The sequence below is a fragment of the Epinephelus lanceolatus genome, chromosome 20 (genome assembly GCF_041903045.1).
Source record: "Epinephelus lanceolatus isolate andai-2023 chromosome 20, ASM4190304v1, whole genome shotgun sequence".
NCBI classification, from domain to species: Eukaryota; Metazoa; Chordata; class Actinopteri; order Perciformes; family Serranidae; genus Epinephelus; species Epinephelus lanceolatus.
Window position 1 is genome coordinate 17,496,324 of NC_135753.1, and position 25,155 is coordinate 17,521,478.

The 25,155-nt window shown below is 43.4% G+C and overlaps 3 protein-coding genes and 2 long non-coding RNA genes across 6 annotated transcripts; 2 read left to right on the plus strand and 3 right to left on the minus strand.

Moving 5' to 3' along the window:
• The first annotated feature begins 105 nt into the window (after positions 1 to 105).
• enosf1 (enolase superfamily member 1) lies at positions 106 to 11,697 on the plus strand. Its single transcript, XM_033639056.2, has 15 exons — positions 106 to 283; positions 361 to 463; positions 5,917 to 6,032; positions 7,165 to 7,251; positions 7,350 to 7,376; positions 7,461 to 7,533; positions 7,638 to 7,676; positions 7,868 to 7,950; positions 8,034 to 8,156; positions 8,231 to 8,365; positions 8,536 to 8,577; positions 8,661 to 8,790; positions 8,926 to 9,025; positions 9,118 to 9,199; positions 11,107 to 11,697. Exons 1-15 carry the CDS (start codon positions 203 to 205, stop codon positions 11,197 to 11,199), a joined length of 1,314 nt encoding a protein of 437 aa, XP_033494947.1. The 5' UTR covers positions 106 to 202; the 3' UTR covers positions 11,200 to 11,697.
• Positions 11,371 to 14,755, minus strand: tyms (thymidylate synthetase). The gene is made up of 7 exons (XM_033639058.2): positions 14,346 to 14,755; positions 13,549 to 13,622; positions 12,904 to 13,078; positions 12,418 to 12,519; positions 12,120 to 12,295; positions 11,955 to 12,026; positions 11,371 to 11,876 (listed from the first exon to the last, which is right to left on the minus strand). Exons 1-7 carry the CDS (start codon positions 14,569 to 14,571, stop codon positions 11,739 to 11,741), a joined length of 963 nt encoding a protein of 320 aa, XP_033494949.1. The 5' UTR covers positions 14,572 to 14,755; the 3' UTR covers positions 11,371 to 11,738.
• Positions 14,756 to 14,774: 19 nt separating this feature from the next.
• On the plus strand, positions 14,775 to 19,382 carry LOC144458863 (uncharacterized). Of its 2 annotated transcripts, XR_013488234.1 has the most exons (4): positions 14,775 to 15,017; positions 15,596 to 15,689; positions 15,947 to 16,033; positions 19,193 to 19,382. It is a non-coding gene; the product is annotated as an uncharacterized LOC144458863 (long non-coding RNA). The 2 variants fall into 2 exon arrangements; XR_013488233.1 differs by lacking the exon at positions 19,193 to 19,382 and having other exon boundaries at positions 15,947 to 16,382.
• On the minus strand, positions 17,489 to 19,311 carry LOC144458862 (uncharacterized). Its single transcript, XR_013488232.1, has 3 exons — positions 19,183 to 19,311; positions 17,825 to 18,656; positions 17,489 to 17,719 (listed from the first exon to the last, which is right to left on the minus strand). It is a non-coding gene; the product is annotated as an uncharacterized LOC144458862 (long non-coding RNA).
• Positions 19,383 to 20,705: 1,323 nt separating the features above from the next.
• LOC117264795 (clusterin-like protein 1) lies at positions 20,706 to 24,803 on the minus strand. The gene is made up of 7 exons (XM_033639055.2): positions 24,713 to 24,803; positions 24,466 to 24,614; positions 23,838 to 24,008; positions 23,284 to 23,731; positions 23,064 to 23,192; positions 21,365 to 21,579; positions 20,706 to 20,994 (listed from the first exon to the last, which is right to left on the minus strand). Exons 1-7 carry the CDS (start codon positions 24,801 to 24,803, stop codon positions 20,785 to 20,787), a joined length of 1,413 nt encoding a protein of 470 aa, XP_033494946.1. The 3' UTR covers positions 20,706 to 20,784.
• Positions 24,804 to 25,155: the final 352 nt, after the last annotated feature.

The following is a 25,155-nucleotide window of genomic DNA, read 5'->3' on the forward strand; positions in this document are numbered from 1 at the left end:
ATCTGCAATCCTCACCACTAGACGGCACCAAACCTCCCTAAAACTTAAACACTGTTCCTTTAAATGTCCTGATTTGTCTCTTTAACTCTTTCAAGTGGACATTGGTTTAAAACATGACAGGCTGAGGTGGGTGGGATCAGCGTATACAGGTCAGAAGAAAGTGCTCTAACGGTGTGTGAATCATAAAACGATCTGCGCCAAAATGTTGCACAAAATTATCAATCTAAGAGTCAGAGATGTGAGATTTCCGACGTCTTTGGAGCAACACGGCTCCGATGCGATGGTAAGAAAGTTGCTGCACCACATTACTGTGCTTATATCTGCAGAGGTATGTCCTGAGTGCAACTCTCCACACTGCAGCACACCGACCCGGATTATTCAGCCGCATATGTGGTCATGGACACGGACTGTGGGCTCAAAGGCTTCGGGCTCACGTTCACTCTGGGGAAAGGCACGGAGATCGGTAAGATTCACACACTGTGCACTAAACATGCACTTCCGGTATAATACATGTGCGTATACACGTAGCAACATGAAAGGACAGACACAACTCGTGAATGTTTCATGACTCAACTACACTGAAGTTTGGGTTACAATGTTGCCGCTGCGTTCAAGTGCTCCAGATAAGCTCCGAATTTTGCTCTGTTGGGCAACGACTTGCAAATTACCAGTGGTGGACATTAACTAAGTAGACTACATCCAAGAATAAATAAATGAATAAATACACACACACACACACACACACACATACTGTGACTTGCTCCACATTCACTCCTGTGCCTCTTCAATCACAGAAATCACTAATCACCAGATATGCCTTTAAAGAGCATCATAGTTTCTTTTTTCGTTTTGTTTTGTTTGTTTTTCCTTTATTTGTCCCTCTTTCCAACATCCTCAACCTCTTCCACAAGCTCCGGCTCCTTCCCCGCCAGAGAGGTGACATTCCATGTCCCAAGAGCAAGCTTCCGTAGCTGAGGATCGGACCGCCAAGGCCCCCGCCTTGGTCTGCTGCCCGATCCACACTGCACCGAACCCTTCTGGATCCCTCTGCGGGTGGTGGGCCTGCAGGAGGACGAGCCCATGTAGCCGGTTCGGGCTGGGCCCGGCCGGACCCCATGGGCGAACGCCCGGCCACCAGGCGCTCGCCCACGGGGTCCCAGCCCCAGGCCTGGCTCCAGGGCGGGGCCCCGGTAACCCTCCGGGCCGGGTACACCAACTCTTGTTATCTTCCATCATGAAGGGTCTTCTCATAAGTTAAAAAACAAACAAACCAAAACAAAAACAAAAACAGGACAAATACTTTTCCCCCATGAAATGAGCATTTTGGCTTTTAATGTATTCATCTGGTACAGCCTGAGCTATATATTATTTTACTGAAACAACCCTTTGGTTGATCAATACCCACATACAATTATTGGAATTTGCAGTCGTGGAAGAAAAACTCATATTTTACTTCAGTAAAAGCAGAACAACTACAACAGTATTAAAGTAAAATAACTTGTTGGGCAGAAGTGACCCTGCCAGAGTTATATTATTGTACAGTACAGGCCAAAAGTTTGGACACACCTTCTCATTCAATGCGTTTTCTTTATTTTCATGACTATTTACATTGTAGATTCTCACTGAAGGCATCAAAACTATGAATGAACACATGTGGAGTTATGTACTTAACAAAAAAAGGTGAAATAACTGAAAACATGTTTTATATTCTAGTTTCTTCAAAATAGCCACCCTTTGCTCTGATTACTGCTTTGCACACTCTTGGCATTCTCTCGATGAGCTTCAAGAGGTAGTCACCTGAAATGTCCCAACCTGAAATGTCCCAACCCCATTGATAAAGCAAGAAATTCCACTAATTAACCCTGATAAGGCACACCTGTGAAGTGGAAACCATTTCAGGTGACTACCTCTTGAAGCTCATCGAGAGAATGCCAAGAGTGTGCAAAGCAGTAATCAGAGCAAAGGGTGGCTATTTTGAAGAAACTAGAATATAAAACATGTTTTCAGTTATTTCACCTTTTTTTGTTAAGTACATAACTCCACGTGTTCATTCATAGTTTTGATGCCTTCAGTGAGAATCTACAATGTAAATAGTCATGAAAATAAAGAAAACGCATTGAATGAGAAGGTGTGTCCAAACTTTTGGCCTGTACTGTACAATAATATAACTCTGGCAGGGTCACTTCTGCCCAACAAGTTATTTTACTTTAATACTGTTGTGGTTGTTCTGCTTTTACTGAAGTAAAATATGAGTTTTTCTTCCACGACTGCAAATTCCAATAATTGTATGTGGGTATTGATCAACCAAAGGGTTGTTTCAGTAAAATAATATATAGCTCAGGCTGTACCAGATGAATACATTAAAAGCCAAAATGCTCATTTCATGGGGGAAAAGTATTTGTCCTGTTTTTGTTTTTGTTTTTGTTTTTGTTTGTTTGTTTTTTAACTTATGAGAAGACCCTTCATGATGGAAGATAACAAGAGTTGGTGTACCCGGCCTGGAGGGTTACCGGGGCCCCGCCCTGGAGCCAGGCCTGGGGCTGGGACCCCGTGGGCGAGCGCCTGGTGGCCGGGCGTTCGCCCATGGGGTCCGGCCGGGCCCAGCCCGAACCGGCTACATGGGCTCGTCCCCCTGCAGGCCCACCACCCGCAGAGGGATCCAGAAGGGTTCGGTGCAGTGTAGATCGGGCAGCAGACCAAGGCGGGGGCCTTGGTGGTCCAATCCTCAGCTACGGAAGCTTGCTCTTGGGACATGGAATGTCACCTCTCTGGCGGGGAAGGAGCCGGAGCTTGTGGAAGAGGTTGAGTGCTACCGGCTAGATATAGTCGGCCTCACCTCGACACATAGTTCCGGCTCTGGAACCCAAGTCCTTGAGAGGGGTTGGACTCTCTCCTTTGCTGGAGTTGCTCCGGGTGAGAGGCGGAGGGCCGGGGTGGGCTTTCTGATAGCCCCCAGACTCTCTGCCTGTACGTTGGGGTTCACCTCAGTGGACGAAAGGGTTGCGTCCCTGCGCCTTCGGGTCGGGGAATGGGTCCTGACTGTTGTCTGCGCTTATGCGCCGAACAGCAGTTCAGAGTACCCGCCCTTTTTGGAGTCCCTGGGACAGGTGCTGGACAGTGCCCTGACCGGGGACTCCATTGTTCTGCTGGGGGACTTCAATGCTCACGTGGGCAATGACAGCAGGACCTGGAGGGCCGTGATTGGGAGGAACGGCCTGCCCGATCTGAACCTGAGTGGTGTGCAGTTATTGGACTTCTGTGTGGGTCACAGTTTGGCCATAACTAACACCATGTCCGAGCATAAGGATGTCCATCGGTGCACGTGGCACCAGGACAGCCTAGGTCGCAGGTCAATGGTTGACTTTGTAGTCATGTCATTTGACCTGCGACCATATGTTCTGGACACTTGGGTGAAGAGAGGAGCAGAGCTGTCAACTGATCACCACCTGGTGATGAGTTGGATCGGGTGGCAGGGGAGAACGCCGCGCAGACCTGGCAGGCCCAAACGAGCAGTGAGGGTCTGCTGGGAACGCCTGGCGGAAGAACCTGTCAAGATGATCTTCAACTCCCACCTCCAGGAGAACTTCGACCGCGTCCCGAGGGCGGAGGGGGACATTGAGTCCGAATGGGCCTTGTTCCGCTCTGCCATTGTCGAGGCGGCTGTTGTGAGCTGTGGCTGCAAGGCCGCGGGGGCCAGTCGCGGTGGTAACCCCCGAACCCGCTGGTGGACACCAGAGGTGAGGGGAGCCGTCAGGCTGAAGAAGGAGGCCTACAGGGCATGGTTGGTCTGTGGGTCTCCAGAAGCAGCTGAGGGGTACTGGCGGGCCAAGCGGAGTGCAGCAGCGGCAGTCGCGGAGGTAAAAACTCGGGCGTGGGAGGAGTTCGGTGAGGCCATGGAGAAAGACTATCGATCGGCGCCAAAGACGTTCTGGCAAACCGTCCGGCGCCTCGGGGGGGGGGTGGCAACTTGCTCACACTGTTTACAGTGGTGGCGGGGAGCTGCTGACGTCAACTGTGGACATTGTCGGGCAGTGGAAGGAATACTTTGAGGAGCTCCTCAATCCCACCAACATGTATTCCAGTGAGGAAACAGAGCCGGGGGTCTCGGGGGCGGGTCGTCCAATTTCCGGGGCAGAAGTCGCCGAGGTAGTGAAGGAACTATGCGGCGGCGGGGCCCCGTGGGTGGACGAGATTCGCCCTGGATATCTCAAGGGTCTGGATGTTGTAGGGCTGTCCTGGCTGACACGCCTCTGCAACATTGCGTGGACATCGGGGGCAGTGCCTCTGGAGTGGCAGACTGGGGTGGTGGTCCCCATCTTCAAGAAGGGGGACCAGAGGGTGTCTTCCAACTACAGGGGGATCACACTCCTCAGCCTACCCAGTAAGATCTACGCCAGGATGCTGGAGAAGAGGGTCCGGTCGATAGTTGAACTTCGGATTGAGGAGGAGCAATGTGGTTTTCGTCTCGGACGCGGAATTGTGGACCAGCTCTTTACCCTCGCCAGGGTGCTGGAGGGGGCATGGGAGTTCGCCCAACCAGTCCACATGTGTTTTGTGGATTTGGAGAAGGCTTACAACCGTGTCCCCAGGGGCATCCTGTGGGGGGTGCTCCAGGAGTATGGGGTTGGTGGCCCTCTGCTGAGGGCCATCAAGTCCCTGTACCGAAGGAGTGCGAGTCTGGTTCGCGTGGCTGGCAGTAAGTCAGACCTGTTCCCAGTGAGGGTTGGACTCCGCCAGGGCTGCCCTTTGTCACCGGTTCTGTTCATAACTTTCATGGACAGAATTTCTAGGCACAGCCGAGGGGTGGAGGGTGTCAGGTTCGGTGACGGGAGGATCTCGTCCCTGCTATTTGCGGATGACGTGGTCCTCCTAGCTCCATTGAACAGTGACCTCCAGCTCTCACTGGGACGGTTCGCAGCCGAGTGTGAAGCGGCTGGGATGAGAATCAGCACCTCCAAGTCTGAGGCCATGGTCCTCAGCCGGAAAAGGGTGGATTGCCCACTCCAGGTCGGGGGGGGGAGGTCCTGCCTCAGGTGGAGGAGTTTAAGTATCTCGGGATCTTGTTCACGAGTGAAGGTAGGATGGAGCGGGAGATTGACAGGCGGATTGGGGCGGCGTCAGCAGTGATGCGGACGCTTAACCGGTCCGTTGTGGTGAAAAGGGAGCTTAGCCAGAAAGCGAAGCTCTCGATTTACCGGTCGATCTACGTTCCAACCCTCACCTATGGTCACGAGCTTTGGGTAGTGACTGAAAGAACGAGATCGCGAGTACAAGTGGCCGAAATGAGTTTCCTCCGCAGTGTGGCTGGGCTCAGCCTTTGAGATAGGGTGAGGAGCTCGGACATCCGGGAGGGACTAGGGAGTAGAGCCGCTGCAGTATGCTTCCATAAATTACATTTAAAATATTTGACAAAGTTAACATTCAACCAAATAAAAACATTTACAAGACAAATATGATACATAAACACACATACACACACACACACACACACACACACAAAAGACAAAATGGTAAGCCTACTACATACTAGTGCAATGTTACATAGAGCTATCAGAAGAGTTTTCATTATTCCGACTGTACATGAAGGCAACATCTCTTTCTTCACGTGCTTGTGTGCAAAGTTGAACTGCACACCGCCATCTTGTGGTTTGTTAAACACAATGCAACCGATTTTAGGTCCAGTTGGTCAAAGACAATAAAAATATAACTCCAAAGAAACAACAAATATTACAACAATAAAACAATACAATGTTAAAAAAAAATCAATAATAAAACAGTCAAAACATGAAAATAAGCAGCAGGGATTAAAATAATACAGAAATCTTAAAAACTATGGCTCTGACATTACTCCAGATTAAAAACCAGATTAAAAAAATGCTGCATTGAGCTTTCGTTCTGTTGATTGTATCCCTGCAGTGGTGTGTGCTGTGGAGGCCCTGGCTGCACTGGTTGTTGGGAAATCCCTGCAGGAGATTGTGAGCGACTTCCGTGGATTTTACCGCCTCCTGACCAGTGATGGTCAGATGAGATGGGTAAGAAGAGCAGACACATGAGCACTGAAATATAAAGTATTAAAAGATGAAGATAACACTCAACAGTGCAGCCTGGTATTTATCATATTTAGAACAAAAGCAAAGTCTCACTGGAGTTTTATTTGCCTGTCTCCTCCTGGCTCCACATTACATTATATTTATTGCTTACAGCACCTTGCTTTACTTTTCCAAACATGGAGCGAGTGATTCACATCCTCTTATCACATCATAGATTCCTTTTACTACGTTTATTAAGATATATTGCTTTTGTTGTCTCATCCAGAACACGATGAGTCATGGTGTTTACATAGATCCAAAAATAAGAACCACATAAATCCTGTTTGGTTTTCCAATTTTAAAATCATTCTGTTTGTTCTTACGACATCTTGCTGCTGAGTTTACCACAGAATTGTTTCCTCGTATTATTGCAAGGACCCAGCGGCCCTATCGTCTAGTTTCTAAAGGATCAAAAGTCCTGATTAAGACTGATAGAGGACAGAGAAATGTGATGAATCCAGGCTTTTCAGAATCTGAATCTGGTTCATCGCCAAGTAGGTTTTCACGTATAAGGAATTTGCTTTGGTGTACTGGTGCGTAATGTCAACATTATATGAGAGAATGAAATAAAAAATAACAGCAAGAATTGCAAAAATCAAGAAACATACACATAGAATAGAAGAAAATCCAAATAATATGTGGAAAAACCACTATTAAAAAGTCTGTTCAGTATTTTTTAATTAAAATGACAGAGCTGTGCAGGTATTAGAGGTTGTAGTTTGTGCAGAAATGTGCAGACTTGTCCAGGAATGAGCAGAGGAGTGAGTTCAACAGGTAGCATCAGGTGCATGCAGAAGAGCTCTTCACACACAAATAAAGCAATTTATAATGTGTGCAAGGTGGAAATATTTTTTATGTTCCAAAAATTCTGATTAAGGCTTTTCAGTAAGTAGTGTCAGGTGCGTGCAGCCAAAAAAAAGCAGAAGAGGCTCTTTAGAAATCTAGTTTCGAAGGCCCCAGAGACACTTTTTGCCATCTTAGTATTTTACAGCATTTTTTAGTGCTACCTGCTTATGTAAAGCTGAACTCATGAAGTGATGTCACAGCTGATGTTTCAAGCTCTCATGTGAATCAGTTAGGCCCAGAGAAAGGAGTGATCCACCTGGCCACAGCTGCGGTCCTGAACGCTGTGTGGGACCTGTGGGCGAGAGCGGAGGGCAAGGTGGGGACTCCCTGATGAGGCATTATTAGCAAATCACCATTTCCGCCATAAGCGTGACACTTCATGACTCATGAGCTGTTGTCATCATTTTCCCGCAGCCGCTCTGGAAGCTGCTTGTTGACATGGTGAGTCACGGAAAATGTAGATGTTGATTTATGTCCGGGATGTGACTACGGGGGGAATATCATGTTTTATGTGTGTCAACGCAGGATCCAAAGCAGATTGTGTCCTGCATTGACTTCAGATACATCACTGATGCGCTTACGGAGGAGGAGACGCTAGGTGAGACTGGTTTATGATGTGTTATATATGTCCAGCACAGTTTAGGGAAATAAATCCCCTTTTCCTAAATGCATTGCTCACTCTGCTTATCTTTTTTCTGTCAGACATACTGGTGAGAGCGCAGGAGGGCAGGCAGCAGAGAGGTGAGCACACTAAACACAGTCTTTAATTACCAGGTTGAATGGGATTCTGCAGAATGAAATGGCCTCTTTAGAAACTATCAGGAGTGCTTTTAGCCCGCATAATAGGCCCCAGCACTCCACGATCGCTCCATTAAAACACACTTCTCCTCGGGCGTTTATCATCTATGTGGACTGCTTCTTTGGCCTCCCAGAGGAGCACATGCTGAGAGAGGGTTATCCTGCCTACACCACCTCCTGTGCATGGCTCGGATACCCAGACCAGCAGCTCAAACAGGTCTCTGTGCTGCAAAGTGCACATCATTCCTCAGGTTACACAAATCATCCTCAAATAACCTTCACAGCTGTGTGTTTCTGAAGCTCTGCACAGATGCTCTTAAAAGCGGTTGGACCAAGTTCAAGGTGAAAGTGGGTGCTGATCTGGAGGACGACATACGCAGGTGCCGCCTCATCAGGCAAATGATTGGACCCAATAACACTTTGGTGAGGTTGTTTTTCACCCCAGAATTGTATTAACACCAGGAAGTAAAAGTGTACTGAAGTTTATTTGCGTTTAGATGATCGATGCCAACCAGAGATGGGACGTAGCCGAGGCCATCAGCTGGGTGAAGAGCCTGGCTGAGTTTAAACCTCTGTGGATCGAGGAGCCCACGTGTCCTGATGACATCCTGGGTCACGCTGCCATCTCCAAGGTGAGGAAGAAGTTTGATTTTCCTGCTAATAAAATGAAAATAAATGTTTATTGAAAATTAAAGCATGTAAACATGTTTTAGTAGAAGCCAGTATGAAGTATGAACCTGAAAATAACCATAATAGGTCCCCTTTAAATGCTGATAAACGATGTTTGACTTTGTTGTTGCAGGCTTTGGCTCCACTCGGGATTGGAGTGGCAACAGGAGAGCAGGTCAGAGCTCGGGTTTATTCAACCGTACATATCGCTGGCCGATGAATCGATAGTTTCTAGTTGGGTGACTGTTTCCTCTGCAGTGTCACAACAGGGTGATGTTTAAGCAGTTCCTCCAGGCCTCGGCCCTGCAGTTTGTCCAGATAGACAGCTGTCGGCTGGGCAGCGTCAACGAGAACCTGGCCGTGCTGCTGATGGCCCACAAGTTTCAGGGTAAAACTCAAGACATGACAGTTTTTTTAATGAAGCCACAAAAATAATAAAAGAGAGTAAAAGACTGTCAAATAAGTCAAAAAATATATATAGTCTGTATCTGCAGTACACACACTACTACGTCTTTTCCCTCAGTGCCTGTGTGTCCTCATGCCGGAGGAGTCGGTCTCTGTGAGCTCGTCCAGCATCTGATTCTGTTCGACTACATCTGTGTGTCTGGGAGTCTCAGCAACAGGTAAGAGCAGGATTTGTTTGTGTCCCTAGTCAGAACTCTTGACTGTAAACAATAAACAATTTAGGTATCAGCACTGTTGTTTTTCTCTTTAGAATGTGTGAATATGTAGATCACCTTCATGAACACTTCACCAGTCCTGTGGTGATTGATGACGCCCACTATATGCCTCCAAAGGTAAGCTGGACAGATGGAAACTATGATTTACATAATTAGTGTCTGCATTACATTACATCTTCGACGCTTGTTGCTTTTGGCCAGTGGTGAAGAAGCAAAGGTCCAGTGTGTAGGATGAGGGTGCATATATTGGCAGAAATGGTATATAATATTTATAGCTGTTTTCATTAGTTTATAATCACATGAAAATAAGAATCATTGTGTTTTTGTTACCTTAAAATGAGCCATCTGTATATACATATGGATTTTTTTAAACTGGTCCAGTATTGAGAGAGACCTCTGCAGCTGCAGCAGCTAAACAGGCTGCAATGTAGCGCCTACAGGCAATTATGTATCGTCAATTTACGTCCACTATGGGTTCTTGTTTTTGCCACTGATGGCTTCAGATTGTTTGAATTGTCACTTTAAAGGCCACTGAGACCCCTGGTCTTAATGATGAGATTGATTTTTTGCCATTTCTCTGATTCCCAGTATTGAAACTGATGTATTGTAATTTGTGTATTGAAAATCCTTGTCATATTTTGTACAGCAGCCTACATTAATGTATATAAGGTACGGTTAAAAAACACAACATTATTGCTTTGCTAAAATCACTTCTGGCAAAACATTATTCATGTAAGCCTGTCTATTTGCTTTATGGATATTAGACATTATTATTATTAGACATGATCTATTGATATGGGGGATCTTTATCTCCTTGTGGTTTTTTTCCCCACATGCCTACATGTTTTCTGATTTTTCTGTTTTTTTTTGACACACCTATATTGCCTACACCTTTGGCGCCCCCTGCTGTTTACATATTTGTGTCAAACAGAATGCCAATCTCACCTGTATATAATTGAGATTGATTAGTTGTTTGTCAGACCCTGAAGAAGACTTTGGTCGATACGCGTAGGTCTGTCTTGTTGCCTTTGCTCTAATAAAAGTTACTTTATACATATTTTTACCTGAAGACGGAGTGCCTCAGTTTTTTTTCCTTGGTTGTCTGCATTTTTTTTTTTTCAAACAGCAAGACTTCCTTGGTTTTTTGTTCAATATCAATTTACCTACTTCACTGAAGAGCACCTGTCGAGTCAGAGCCTTGTTTACCCAAGCAGCGCTTCCTTCCTTCTTTCTTTTTCAATAGGCTTCAGATTGTTATTAGCAGTGTCTTGCAACACTAGAGAAAGGATCCCTACAGAGAACTTTGTTTTTCTCCTTACCTTTCACTGGTCTGTTTGTTGTTTTTGTTAGTGCAGCCCTTTGAGGCATGCTTTGTGATACTGGGCTGTAATAAACTTCAACTTGACAACTGTAACCAAGTCTCACTCAAGGAGAAGTCTCGTTCTGAAATCTCATGAGAGGTGACTTGTTACAGGAAAAACATGGTTGGAAATGTTAGTGAGAGCCGGAGAGAAGAGTGTCAGGAACAGTTTGTTGTGTTGGAGTACAGAAAGCTTAGGTTAGTGTTATCTAAAAGATTTTCAGTGTCACGGCTGACTATTTATCTGATTGTGACAATATGAAAAGTCACAAGTCACACTAACAGACTGGACCGGTGAAAGGTAAGGAATACATTTCGTTTCTGTTGGGTCTTTTGTCACAATGTTGTCAGACACTTCTAATAATCTGAACCTGTCAGTAGCAAAAGCAAGCTCTTCCAGGGGGCATAAATTGATGGTGCAGTATTTCAAGTATTACATTGCAGCCTGTTTCCCCACTGCAGCTGCAGCGATCTGTCTCAATACTGGACCAATTTAAAACAAGTTGTCTCCACTGGTCACTTTGACACAAAAACATGAGAAAATACAGTGGAGGTTTAAAAATACCAGTTTCAATTTAAGTACAGACAGTACTTGAGTGACTATTTTTGGCCACTTTCTACCACTGCTTTAGGCACTTGAGCTCACTGTGCTTATTGTTCCCAGGATCCAGGCTACTCCTGTGAGATGCTGGAATCATCAGTGCAGCGACATCAGTACCCTGAAGGAGAGGTGTGGAAGCTGCACGGAAACAAATGAGGACTTTATCTGAAACATTTTACCCAAGGCTCTTTTAGACTCGTGACTAGATGGGGTTAAGTGGACTAAACCACAGATGTGTACCAGACACTGTAACATTCTGACCTTTGTAATATTTAATTGTGTTTTGCTGCTAGGCTCCTGTCAGGCCAATAATTCTGTACAAATCAATCTGAAACAACGGTCTTTATTTACAATTAGAAATAAGTAGTATTAAAATCAAACATATCAAACTGGCATTTACAACAAGCAACCTGAACATTCCTCCTCTTGTGATCAAACTAAGTGCATCAGCAGTTCAACTACAAAAAATGTACCATGAGTGGAGGTTTGTTTACACTTGGAGGAAACACCTCTGGAAGAACCTGATATGGTTTAAAGGGCCAGTTCACCAAAATCACAATAACATTAAGGCACTTTGTTATTTGGATGAACTGAACTTAAACTATGATCTTTCTTAAAAAGAGTGAAGGATGTATACAGTACAAATAAAGCAAACACATTTGAAAACTACTTCCTACACACCATTAACTGTGTTTTTAAACAGCCATCTGCATCTTAATGGTGGGATGAGGGTTGTAGTCACAGATCTCAAAGTCCTCTGCACGGAAATCATTGATACTCTCCACTGTTCTCAGGATCTTCAGCGTGGGGAAGGGGCGGATCTCCCTCTGCAGCTGTAAAGTCAGACACGTGTGTAAGTTTGAAATCAAGCAGAGCAGAAAGACAGAAAAATAAATCTTAAACTAACTTACCTGTACTTTAAGAGGTTCGATGTGGTTCAAGTAGATGTGAGCGTCTCCCAGAGTGTGAACAAAGTCACCAGGCTGGAGGGACAGAGAAAAAAAAAACACAACAGGTGAGGTGAGCACACAACAATGTGCTGGAAATTAGTTTTAACAACAGCGCACTGCTCTTACCTTGAGTCCTGTGATGTGTGCGATCATGTACGTAAGAAGTGCATAGCTGGCGATGTTGAAAGGCACCCCCAGGCCCATATCACCAGAGCGCTGGTACAGCTGACAAGACAGCTCACCGTCACACACGTAGAACTGGCACAGGGCGTGGCAGGGGGGCAGAGCCATGAGGGGCAGGTCTGAAACAGCATATGAGAATAAAGATTTAATATAATAGAACATCACTACAATCAGGTTTAAAGAGAGTCCTAACGCAGTTTAGGATTAGTTCGAGCTATTTTTGATTTTAATAATGCCACACCTTTGGGGTTCCAGGCGCACATGATGATCCGTCTGTCCTCTGGATTCTTTTTGATGGTGTCGATGACCTTCTGCAGCTGGTCGACACCTTGTCCTGTGTAATCTGATGAAGGGATTAATGAAAAAAGAATCATTGAAGATGCTTTATTTAATCCATTTAAAGGAATAGTTCTTCATTTTGGGAAATAGGCTAATTTGATAGATCTACTTTTTAAAATAGAAGCTGAACTGCAATTCTCAGTGGAGATCTACACAGTCGATCATCTAATGTGATCATTCACCTGCAGGACGCCTCAGCCTGCAGCTTTTCCATGTGATTTTGATCGTACAACCAAATTTGGAAAAATGTATTTGTTGTGACTTTAAAGTGGAGATGCATAAAAACCTTCAAAATGAGAATGTGTAGTAGTAAATATGAACCCTTTGTCATAAAAAAAAAAGCTTTGTCACTTCACAGTAGACTGGATGTGGTTGTGACAAACCGTACCTGCGTGCATGTTTGTGTACTTGGCACCAAAGTGCCTCCACTGGAAACCGTACACTGGTCCCAGGTCGCCCTCCTCTCTCTCTGTGAACCCAAGGTTGTCCAGGAATTCCCGGGAACCGTTGGCCTCCCAAATCTTCACCCCTTTCTCTGAGAGCTCCTTGGCATTTGTTGACCCCTGTGCGAGACAGTGAGGAAACATCAGAGCCAGGTCAGTGCTTTTTGACATGAAACCTCAGACAGAAATGCTACGTGTGAACTTAAAAAGTCAATTCACCCAAGCCAAGTTTTGAGATTTCTATTTCCATGTCTAAGAATGGAACTTCGTGATGGTCTAAAAAAAATTTAAGAGCATAATATCAGTTTTCATAGGGACTATTTATTTGGTAGAAAGTGTTCAAATGAAAACTTTCAATATGGTGTGGATAGTTCAGACTAATGGAGATCATTTCTGGAAAGCCATGCCACTGTTATTTTATTGTCTTCTTTTCAAATGTGGATAGATTAAAATCTAAGCAGTAAAACCCAACACTATCTGCATGGCTTCATACCAATAGGAGAAAGTGGGAAAATATTTTTTTCTGCGAAATAATTGGGGTGAACCAACTCTTTAAAAAGGATCAATCTCGTCTTATCTTGATTCCTCACCTTAATAAACCACAGCAGCTCTTCAAGGATCCCTCTCCAAAACACTCTCTTGGTCGTCAGCAGGGGAAACTGATCTACAAATAAACAGGAACAGGTTAATAGATAATTACAGACAATATTAATAATTACAGAAAGTTGTTTAACAGTGGTGAAAAAGTAACAAAGTACAGTTAATAGCCTGACAGACGCAGGATTTTGAGGCCAAAACTGACATTGATTTTTGAGACTTTAGAAAAAGGAGCTGAATCTTTCTATACAAAGACATAAACAGATATAATTACATTATAGATACCCCTTAAAAGTGGTTTTTAAAATGATGATTAAAATATGTAAGGGCAGCTGCTTATTTCCGGCTCTTGTACTGAATTACTTTTACTTTACATGAGTATTTTGATGCCATGCTATGTTAAACTGCTACTCCTCTAAAATACATAAATATTGTACTTCTTACTCCACTACATTTATTTCATTTGAAAGCTTTATTTAACAGTTGCATAATTAAGATTTTACATGTACAACATAAAGGATGTAGTGTCGATTGATTAAGTCAGTGTACAGTTAAAATTATTTCTATTATTTATATATAGTATATAACTTATGCAACTAACTGGGGACATTCTGCATCTTTTACTGTTGATACTGAGTCTATTTTGCAGTCACTGTTGAATTTTCAATGTTGTACACTTCTGTAGGAGTATTTTTACATTGTGGTTTTGCTTTTACTTTAGTAAAATGACCTGAAACTTCCTCCACAACTGTTTTCTACCAGCATTTTAACATTTACAGGTTAAACACACCTCTCAGACTGTATCTTGCCTGGGCACCAAACACAGAGATGACTCCTGTCCCGGTTCTGTCCCCCTTTTTGCGGCCGTGCTGCATGATGTACTCGATTTGATTCAGGTACCCGCGTTCATCACAGAAAACACCGACGTTCTTCTTCTTCTCTTCCGGTGGCGGCGTCTGAGTCTTTTCCTCCATTTTACAGCCGTCTGCTATGTGTATTTCTGTAGTGGCAGGCATTTTCGTTCACCTCAGAGTAGACGGTGTGATACTGAGAGCTGCTGTGTTGTTAGTGTCACTGGTGGTTTCTTTCCCGGGCGATTTTAGAAGAACCGCCGAAACGGCAAGCCCGGCCCAACAGCTAACCGTCGCTTCCGTTACGAAACAAAAGCTGTGTCCCAATTCAGGGTCTGCATCCTTCGAAGGGCGAATTTGAAGGCCCCTTACGTCACAACGCTGCGCGAAGGCTGTCCCAATTCATTCAAATTCGAAGGCTCCTCCAAATGCAGCCGACGAATGCGCCCTCCTTTTCCCTTCATTCGGAGGATGCACCGCGACTATCCTTCGTGGCCTCCCATATCCCAAGATCCTTTGCGCGCCTTTGTTCAACCCGGATCTTTTTACAATGGCGGCAAGCTTGAGCAGCGGCAGCGGCAGCGGCACCGGCACGGAATATACTTTTAAATGTAAGTAACGGATTTTTACTTAACGCCAGAAGTTCAAGGGGCATTAAAACCTGTAAATGGCTGTTAAAATACCTGACGTTAGTAACGCTAACACGTAGCCACCGGAATGTAGAGCCAGCTCCGCGATGTAACGTTAGCTTGGCTAACGTTAACCTGTTGATACGAGGAGCTTAGCCTTTAAAAGTAACGGTAAAGCCTAAAAACCCTTCACTTTGAAATGTTACAAGCTCGGATGGTGACTTATATCTTATTGTAACTGTGGAGATGTTGTTGGCTGTGTATACCTCACATCAGGTTAATTTGTTGTCGTTGTAAGTTGTACATGTGCAGTTAGCTCCTCTTAATTACAAGAGATAGGAGCTGTCGGGGCGCATCTCTCCTGCGCCCAAAGCTGAGTGCAGCTGAACAAATAACGTTAACGGTGGGTTTATTTCTAGGCTGTAAAACTGTGAACGTTTGGATTGAATGCATAGCTAACTTGAGAAGCATTATTATTGTTATTATCGTTATTATATCGAACAATCAAATCTTCCTGTTGACATAACTGAAAATATGCTTTACATGTCATTTTGTTGTAGGGAGCAAGGAGCAAACGGAAGAGTTCATTAAACTCCGTGGTCAAAACGACCATCTGTTTACGGGGGCCAAAAACACTGCCACACTTGGATGGAGGTAACTGTTAAGGCATAAATAAATAGCCCATTTGTACTCTATACATACTTGTATGTAACAGTTACTTAATTTAAAATGAACCCAAATCCTGTACAAAGAAAAAATATAATCTTTAGATCACATTAAGTGAATGTTGTTTTTGGGTCGGGGTGGGAATTTTATGTCTGTCCTGATGTCACCTTTTGTGAATCTTTACATATCTGTGATAATGTGATTTTTTTTGTGTTTGCCTTTTGTCATGCTTCTCTCTTGTTTAGAACAATCCTGCAAAAAATGGGCCTGGAGGGAAAGGTGGAGCCCCAGCAGGCCAAAAAAAGTGGGACAACTTAAAAAAAAAATACAAAGTATGTGCAGGTTTGGATAATGATATGGAAACTACATTTGTTTTACCTAAGTTAATAAATACTTTGATAAAGAAACATAGAAAAAACCTCCAAGGCACCCTCCCAAAGTTGTTAAAATGCCTTTATTCTCGTGGCATGGTCATATAAACCTTAAAACCACAGTCCTTCGACGCGTTTCAGCATCAAGCCTTCATCAGGAAGTCAAACAAATTAATTTTCTTCGTTCTCTTTTCTTCGTTTCTTTATCACTACATGAATTGCATTGCAAAGAGCACCTCAAACATATTTCTTTTTGAGTCCATGAAACACTCCTTTTTCAAGACTTTTTAAATAAATACTTTAAAGAAAACTGCTGCTGTTGTGATTCATTTCTTCTGCCTTAGGAATGCAAAGATCCAGGGACAGGACAGGGGGTCAGCGGGAAGCCCACTGCTGCCACCTGGCCCTGGTTTGTCCTCATGGATGAGGTTATAGGACAGAGGCCTTCGATGGCACCTCCTGTCCTAATTGCCTCCATCCCTGAGGACACACCAGGGCCAAGTGCTGCAGTGGGTGAGCAGCAGCAGCAGGAGGAGGAGGAGGAAAGGCAGCCAGGGCCAGCAACAACAGGCAAAAGAAAGAGAAGAAGGGGAAGAGATAATGAAATTATAGACCTGATCAGGGAAGACATGAGGTTGCAGAGGGAGGCAGAGGAGAGAAAGAGAGAGCAGAGAGAGGATGGAGAGACTTTTCAGCTTATTGGAGAGGATGGTTGACAGACAGTGATTTTTTTTTTTTTGGATGTTTTTTTTCTCTGTTCGATTAAGTTCTGTGTTTCTTATTTAAAGTGTTAATTAAAAATATTGTATATAGTTCTAAATTAAAATCTTGTAACCTTGTTCCATTTTCTGTTCTAAATATTGTATATAGTTAAATTAAAATCTTATAACCTTGTTACATTATCTGTTCCATTTCTTATTTACAACTAAAGTAAACTTTTGAACTCCTTTTCAGTGACAACACAAGTAATTTATTTTTTCTGTGATTAACAAATATTTACAAAGATACAATATGAACATTTATAACTATAACTATTGGATATTCTTAACATGTACAACTATTTACAAAAGATCAGAAATTACTATTTATAGAGAACATATATACAGTTTAATTATTGGCTGAGCAGGAGTCCCTGGTGGTGCTGCTGGACTGGATGGGATGCCACAATAAAGACCCTGGAGTCTTCTGGCTGTGAGTGGGACATCATGTCAGGGGTGGGGGATGCATGTCTCCACTGTCCACCACATCGTCCATCAATGGGGTTTGCAGGGCTGACGCAATCGACGGCTGCCACGTCACTAAAAATGTTTAAAAGAGAGGCAAGAATAAAACACACAAAATACTACTGCACAACTTTTTAAACCCACCACAAACTACCTCAACAAACAAAACTTTACAAAACACTTTAAACAGGAATAGCTTTAAAATTATTTTACTTGCCCTCTAAAGGTAATCATGGTCGAGGACACCCTCCTCCAGGGCAGACACCTCTGCAGAGAGCTGGTTCCGCCATGGAGCACCACTGACTGCCTCCAACCCGTTCTCCCCCTCATCCTCCGGCATGTCGTCCTGCACTTCATCCTCTGGGGCCATGATGTCACCAGCACCCAGGCAGATGTTGTGCAGGACGGCACATGCTGTTATGACCTGGAGAAAAGAAGAAAAAAAAAAGATTAATGTAAATGTAATTTAATTTTAATTAATGTACTGGTATTCACCATTTAACAATAATTCTGTTGTGTCATGACATACCTGAGGCACAAAGGTGTGGTGCACCTCCAGCGCTTGGAGGAAGATGGCCCTAAACCTCGTCTTCATCATCCCAAAGGCACGCTCTATGATGGAGCGTGCCCTGGAATGATGGCTGTTGAAGCGCTGGGCTCCCACACCTTGTACCGGCTGCTTGTAGGGAGTGATGAGGGGGAGTGGATGTTGGAGGCACGGGTACCCACCGTCTGCCAAGATGAAGTACCCTGGAGGAGGGTAGATGGCACGCCTGTACAGTGGGCTGTGCCGGAGTACCCTGGAGTCGTGCACCGACCCCAGCCAGCCCACGTACGTGTCGATGAAGCGGCCCTGATGGTCACAAAGTGCTTGCAGAATTATAGATGCAAATAGTTTGCGATTCCTATAGCATTGACCATCAGGGCCGCTTGGTGGCTTGATCCTGACATGGCAGCCATCGATTGCTCCAGCAGCTTTTAGAAAAGCTCTGTGTCTTGCCAGCCCTGCAAACCCGAGTTACTGCCGCCAGGTCGTCAGCGGTCTTGGGGAGGTAGATAACCCTGTGGCGAATGGCCACCACCTCCTCAGTAACTCGATGAACGATGCGGTGAACAGTGGAGCGAGGCATCCCAAACACCCTTGAGACCACCCTGTATGATGTCCCACTCGCCAGCCAGAAGAGAAAGACCAAGGTCTCTATTGTGGCACCCCATCCGTGTCGTCTTTCCTCTTGGAGAAGGTCCAGCAGCACCGCCAGGGACTCTCTGCTCAGCCTGAAATCTCGCCTGGTGTCATGATCATCAAAAAATATTTGGAGAACTGGAACATTCATATTGATGCGGCAGTACATCGGTCTCGTCTGGATGGGGAAAGGAGGGTAAGAACAGGAGAACATAAATGATTAAAGCAAGAATAGCTATTTAATTTTAGTTAATAAGACAATGCTAGTTAATGTTATACCTTAGATCAATAATGCTTTATTTGTCCATCTATCCACTTTGGCTTCTCAATATGGTTTTGATGTTTAATGACACATTTTAATACTGAATTAAGTCAGGGTTATTTACAGGGTTCGTACACATTTTACTATTCAATTCAAGCACTTTATAAGCCCTTTTAAGCATTTAAACTAAAATTCAAGCACTTTTCAGACCTTGAAAACACAGCATTAAAATTTCAACATTTTCAAAGATTTTAAGCACCTGTACGAAATCTGTATCAAGTGTAATGGTTAAATGACATGAACCACATATATATATAATGTTATGTAGCGTTTGTCACTTAACGGTATCGTTTATTAACGGGTATATTAATTACCTCGAACTACGCTAGCTATGTATGAACATTAATGTGAAATGTGTGTAAAATAACAGGTTTAACGTTACCTCCCCACAGCTCTCTCCCAGCCGGAGATAAACGAGCCGCCGGTGTCGCTGTCGCCGGAGCCGCCTCTCCTCTTCCTCCAACAAAAAATATATTAAAAAAAACAAAATCAAAACCTCTGGCTCCATCGTCTGTTATGTTTTTGTGTCGTCTGTCCGTTATGTTTCCGTGTCGTTTCTTAAGTTCTCTGTCCGTTATGCTTCTGTGTCGTCTCTTAAGTTGTCTGTTATGTTTTTCGTCTTTCCCGGGCTTGGGCGGCAGGAGTCATGACGTCGTGACGCAACCCCGAAATGCTCCGTAGGCTAGACTGTCCCATTTATCAACGTGACCCGTCCTTCGCGAGAGTAGCAGAAACAGAAACTAAAAAAGGAACCACAAAACATTTTTTACATTACTTTCTTAAATTTTAGTAATAATTAAAGACAAAATATAGACATACAATTATAAAAATGGAGAGAATGTATCATGTACAACAAATAAATTCGGGAGAAGAGGCTACTTTTAAATATATGTCAAAGGAATCCCATTATTTTTAATATATTTATCTAACAAAATAAATGTCAACTAATTGTCCTGTGGTTCAAGCTTTACATTATATGACAATAAATTACTGCAGTACAGTAAAATTGAATTATTATTATTATTTATGGAAAAGTAGTAATATAGGCCAGAATAAATTATAAATTTATAAATTAAATTCATTTTAAATTACAAATTAGTTTGTATAAATAAAATTAAATCAAATTAAATTAAATCACATTACATTTTGCAAGCAGAATCATTTTGTATACCAGATTTTCACCCTTTTCCTACTGCACAAAGCTTCAAAAAACAATTTTATGTATAGACTTTAAAGTAGAGGTTTTGTCTTTGCATGCACATAAATACAGATTGTTTAAAAAACTGCACAGAAGATGTTGTATTATAATTATTCAAGTATCAAGCTTACAACAAATTGCAAATATTACATTCAAAGTTATGGTTTAAGAAGTCATTACATGAGCTTGCCCTACTTTCTTTGGATTACTTGTGACAAACATGACAAAAAACAAAAGAATGGCTCAAGCATAATGTTCAAAGTTTTATTGCCGAAACATTTAAAATCATTAGAATGAACATACATGAATAAAAACAACACAAGCTGTACATGTAAAGGTACATTTTCAAGTTTTACAAAAATATGCTTAATTGTGCAAGAACTGGACACTTAATTCAGCATCTGATGATGGTGTGTGAGTGCTGGAAATAGTCGCATTACTTAGTTTAAGTGCAGAAAACAAAACATAAAACTGTTTGTAAAGACAAGCAAGTCTGTAAATTTAAATATTCCCATGTCTACAAATACCAATGCTTCAGTGCACATGGGTGCATTTGATTTGTTAATACAAAGTCAATGAATGATTACATTTGTTAATGTTTCTTAATTAACTCATCATTTTGGATAACAACATTTGCATAGTCTCTCAGAATAATACTGCATTTGAAGAAATGCACAGGGAGTTGTTATTGTGTGAAGCTGGTTGTTTCAAATTACCACAATTCATTTTACTCAGTTGCAGTTTGGAGCTCTGCCAGGTGAAGCTGGGAGCCAAATAATTAACACATTAAGCCACATCGCTGCCTGAATCAATACCTCTTATCTGCCGTTTATGGAGTGTCAGAGCCTCCTGAGCTACGAACTGGATAAAAGCAGGGTCGTCCACCTCCAACTCTGCTGGGACTGAGACACTGATTGGAGCAGAGTCCAGTATGGTTACAACCACACTGCTGTCAGCTTTGGGTCTGATATTCTTCATCTGCTGCTGCGGATTCACCTGGAAAACGAGTAAAACTGCATCAGTGATGGGAAAACAATAAATAATTGTCTGCCTTACCTGCCATAGAAACTAAAATAATTAACAAGATTACTGACAGCCAAAATGATAATGCACTTCTTTAGGCTATATTGTCAGGTAATCTTGTTTTGGTTTGGCTTTGGAGTCTTTATTTAAACCGTGTTAATTCATTTTAAGGATCAAGTCTATTATCTACAAGAGAATTAAAATAACAGGATTATTTTAATGCTCTGTGGTAAAGAGATTCACATGTTGTAGGTAGGAATAACTGTAAAGAAAATAACATTAACATTTCAAATTAACTACTGTAAGAAAAAGTCTGACAAATCTAACGTTACTACAAACGTACTGTGATCACGCTGAAGATACTGTGTGACCCTGCTGTGCTGCTGGACAGCTGGCTGACCCAGCCGTACTTGTCATCCATGTTTCTGAGCCATCTCTGTGTGTCGGCTGTGTGTCTCTGGACCAGCTGCAGCCTGTCGTTGTATTGCTGTTGGGAGGCGTTGAGCAGCATGTACATCTCCTCCACCTCAGAGTGTAACTGCTGAACATTGGGACACTCTAAATAAGCACACACAGAGAAATGCGCATTAATCCAGGTGTGTGTGGTGACGTCAAGAACAGGAAAACAGTCCAACTTTATCTTTATTTTATTCTCTGAAAGCCAAGTATTTAAGATATTTGACAAAAGCATTCACATATTACTTTATCAGTGTGAATGCAGACATTCTAAAGCTAAAACGCTATTAGTTATACACAAAATTCAGGAATTTCCAACAAGTCTTATTAATCAGAAAATTAATCAACAATTTTAACAATCGATTATCTATTTAAGTAAGTCATATACAGTTTCCAGCTTCTTAAATGTGAGAATTTGTGTGTGTTTTATGTCAGAGTAAAATAAACATATATTTAACATAGCAAACATAAATGAAGAAAACTAAAGACAGCGTGGATTTTGGGAAAGTGTGATGAGCATTTTTTGCCCCCTAAATGATTAAACAAACTGTCTAAGTAACAATGGATGGATGTTTCACTCTGGCTATGGCAATGGCTGTGCTGCAACTTGTGAAATACAGCTTTTTAATTGCCCCTTTAGGTGAATTTCTTCATTAGTATTTGGGCCAGAATTACCATATAAAATCCAGACAGGAACAACTTTGGCATATCTCTATATGCATATAGATCATATCTACATACACCACTCAGCCACAACATTGAAACCATTGACAGGTGAAGTTAATCACACCGACATCTCGTTACAGTCTAATGTTCTTTTGGGAAACCTTGGATCCTGGCATTCATATGGATGCCACTTGACATGCACCACCCATCCTTAAACACTGTTGCAGACCAAGTACACCTTTTCTGGCAACAGCACCCCCCAGTGGAAGTGGCCCCTCAGCAGGACAATACACCATGCTGCGCTGAAAAACCTGCTCAGGAATGACCCAAGGAAAATGGCAAAGACCTCAAGGCTTCAACATGGCCTCCAAATTACCCAGATCCCAATCTGATTGAACATCTATGGGGTATGCTGGCCAGACAGACAGGTAAGAGCCAAGTCTGATCCACAGTGGGACCTCTGACTTGTCAGTGCATGGACACAGGGCTTCTGGGGGTGTCCGTAGTATCTGGCACCAGGGCATTGGTAGCTGATCTTCTGAGGCCTCTGGGTTGCAAGGTGGAGTTCCGGCACATCCAACCTGATTGGGATCTGGGGAATTTGGAGGCCAGGTCAACGCACTGAGCTCTTGTCATGTTCCATAGGTCATTCCTGAGCAGTTTTTGCAGGGTGGCATTGCCATTGGGGAGTGCTGTTGCCATGAGGGGGTACTTAATCTGCAACGGTGTTTGAGTTGGTGGTGTGTGTCAAGTGGCAGCCATGCCAGGACCAAAGGTTTCCCTGCAGAACACTGATCGATGTGATTCACTTCACCTGTCAGTGGTTTTAATGTTGTGTCTGATTGGTGTATGTGGCTGCTAAACAGATCTGAAACCAGTACTTCCTACTTAAAAAACATGTTATTGTAGCAGGTATTTACCTTTTACCAGATAATCTTCACACGCCTCGCACAAGGTTTGGAGCTGCCAGCACTCTGATGTTTGTCTGCGGAGTCGTCTGCACAGATATCTGCTCTGGGACAATCCCAAAGCAGAAAGGGATCCCGTATCTTTGTAGATAGACATACAAAAATAGATGTCACAGTAGATATCATTATTTTATATCTAGAAATGTAGAGCTACAAGTGTTACACCAGATACCTGTGCTCGGTTGCTGAAAGTACTCCTCTGCTTCTTGTATCTCCTCAAATACGTCAGCCACTGTGGAGCTGAATTCTTTCAGCACATTCCTCCCAAAGTCAGACACTGAGTCAAGGATGTGATCCAGAGCCACTGTCCTGAAGAAGCCAGCACTGGAGTCGCTCTGCATGCCCGACAGCGGGCTGGGTTGGGCCTCTGTGGTGAAGGCCGTCAGGAAGGAATGCCCGAACACCTGTTGCATCCTTTTCACCAGTACGACGCTCTGGTTGTACAGGAGGCTGATGTTTGACAGCAGCTGGCTGAAGGATGCATCCGCCTGCAGGAGCTCCAGATCTGCTCCATCGTCTGTGACCTGGTTCTCGGGTGAGGTGGCGTGACCCACATTCTCCTCATAAACATGCTCTGTGGCTTGCAGCTGGGCCGCCATTTTCCTGAAGAACTCCTCCACCTGCAGAGAGAGGTTCATTTGGAACTATCTTGTTACAAGTGTATTACGAATCATATTTAATTCTTATAATTTTGAAGGTCAGTGATGATAGGTGGTGAGGTCGAACCTTGAATGAGAAAGAGGCAAAGCCACGGCGACACGTAGAGGTATAGAAGGCTTTACAAGTATCTTCAAGACAGGGTCGACATTCTTCAAAGGAAGACTTGGTTAAATCTTGACACTGTCTCTCAGCCTCCTCTAGTTTCTGCTCTGTTTCCCGGACCAGCAGCATCGCCCCCTGAAGGAACCCCAGAACAAAAAATGTCACAGATACATTACCTCTTAATAAGCCAGAGAGGATAAGATGTGGTTTGGGGCCTTGGCACAAAGCCTTTTATTTTGAAATGATATTTAAAAAAGCAGATTAATCTACAGACAGTTCATTTATCCTTACTGCAGTAAAACTAGACTCCCTAAACTAGCCCCACTCCCACATTCATTCTTCACTGTCTGCTTTGAGGTTTCTCTGTGAGGCTTTGTGTGGCTTTGCCTTCATGAGGCAGAGATTATGTCATGGGCTTCAGAGTAACGCACAGAGACTGGTATGTAACTGGTCACATTTTGTGACAAGTTATTGTATTTAAACGCAGCCTGACTGCATGGTATTTCTTACATCAGGAGTGATTACTGTGACTGTGCAGACCTATTACATGTCTGCAGGGGTTTAATGTATATAACAGTAACACATAGCATACCATCTTCTTGTCACTGCTGTGCCTCAGGGCGTCCATAAGATGTCTGTGCTTCTCCTCTCTTTTCCCCATCGTTTCCTTCACCTGCTTCACCCCGAGGAGCGCTCGCTTTATCTCCTCATCGACACACTGCTCTCCTGCTGCAGACAGCTCTGCACACACCAATGAAACATACCGTGATTAAGCAATGCAAACAAATTCAGTGAGAAAAAGTGCTATAGATATAATTTTCTATGGATGAAGGCCTCACTTTGCAGCATGTCCTCGCCCACTGGAGGAGAGTCAGCTGCACAGAGCAGGAGCTGAGTGATGCAAAGAATTTGAACAAGCAGCCTCCTCATCCTGTGTTCAGCTCTGTGAAAAGGGCAGAATTTACTTATTATTCTGCTATGGAGCACCACACAGCACTGTGGATGGATTACTGAATGAGCCTTCTGGGCACAGGGCCAGAGCTCCAAAGTTTTTAAGGGCCTTCGTCTGCAAAGTATAACTCAAATGAACACATGAAGACCAAGAGGAGGCTCAAAAAGACCACAAAGAGCTGCAAAGGAACTACAAAGAGACGCAAAACAAAAAGGCTAAACAATCCGCCCATGCACAGCACCATGACTGCTTTGACATTGCACAGATCATGTCATGTGTCTACCACAAGATGGTGCCATTTCCCAAACATTTTAATACAGAACTCATTTA

Excerpts from the sequence above, each read along its gene's own strand:
- LOC117264795 (XM_033639055.2), bottom strand. The coding sequence starts at position 24,803 with ATGAGGAGGCTGCTTGTTCAAATTCTTTGCATCACTCAGCTCCTGCTC. Across the intron at positions 24,615-24,712 it reads GGGCGAGGACATGCTGCAAA|AGCTGTCTGCAGCAGGAGAG; the intron begins GTGAGGCCTTCA and ends TGGTGTGTGCAG. Across the intron at positions 23,193-23,283 it reads CTTTCAGCAACCGAGCACAG|ATACGGGATCCCTTTCTGCT; the intron begins GTATCTGGTGTA and ends CTATCTACAAAG.
- enosf1 (XM_033639056.2), top strand. The coding sequence starts at position 203 with ATGTTGCACAAAATTATCAATCTAAGAGTCAGAGATGTGAGATTTCCG. Across the intron at positions 6,033-7,164 it reads GTGATGGTCAGATGAGATGG|TTAGGCCCAGAGAAAGGAGT; the intron begins GTAAGAAGAGCA and ends CATGTGAATCAG. Across the intron at positions 7,377-7,460 it reads GGAAGCTGCTTGTTGACATG|GATCCAAAGCAGATTGTGTC; the intron begins GTGAGTCACGGA and ends GTGTCAACGCAG.
- tyms (XM_033639058.2), bottom strand. The coding sequence starts at position 14,571 with ATGCCTGCCACTACAGAAATACACATAGCAGACGGCTGTAAAATGGAG. Across the intron at positions 12,520-12,903 it reads GTACACAAACATGCACGCAG|ATTACACAGGACAAGGTGTC; the intron begins GTACGGTTTGTC and ends TCCCTTCATCAG. Across the intron at positions 12,296-12,417 it reads GTGCGCCTGGAACCCCAAAG|ACCTGCCCCTCATGGCTCTG; the intron begins GTGTGGCATTAT and ends ATGCTGTTTCAG.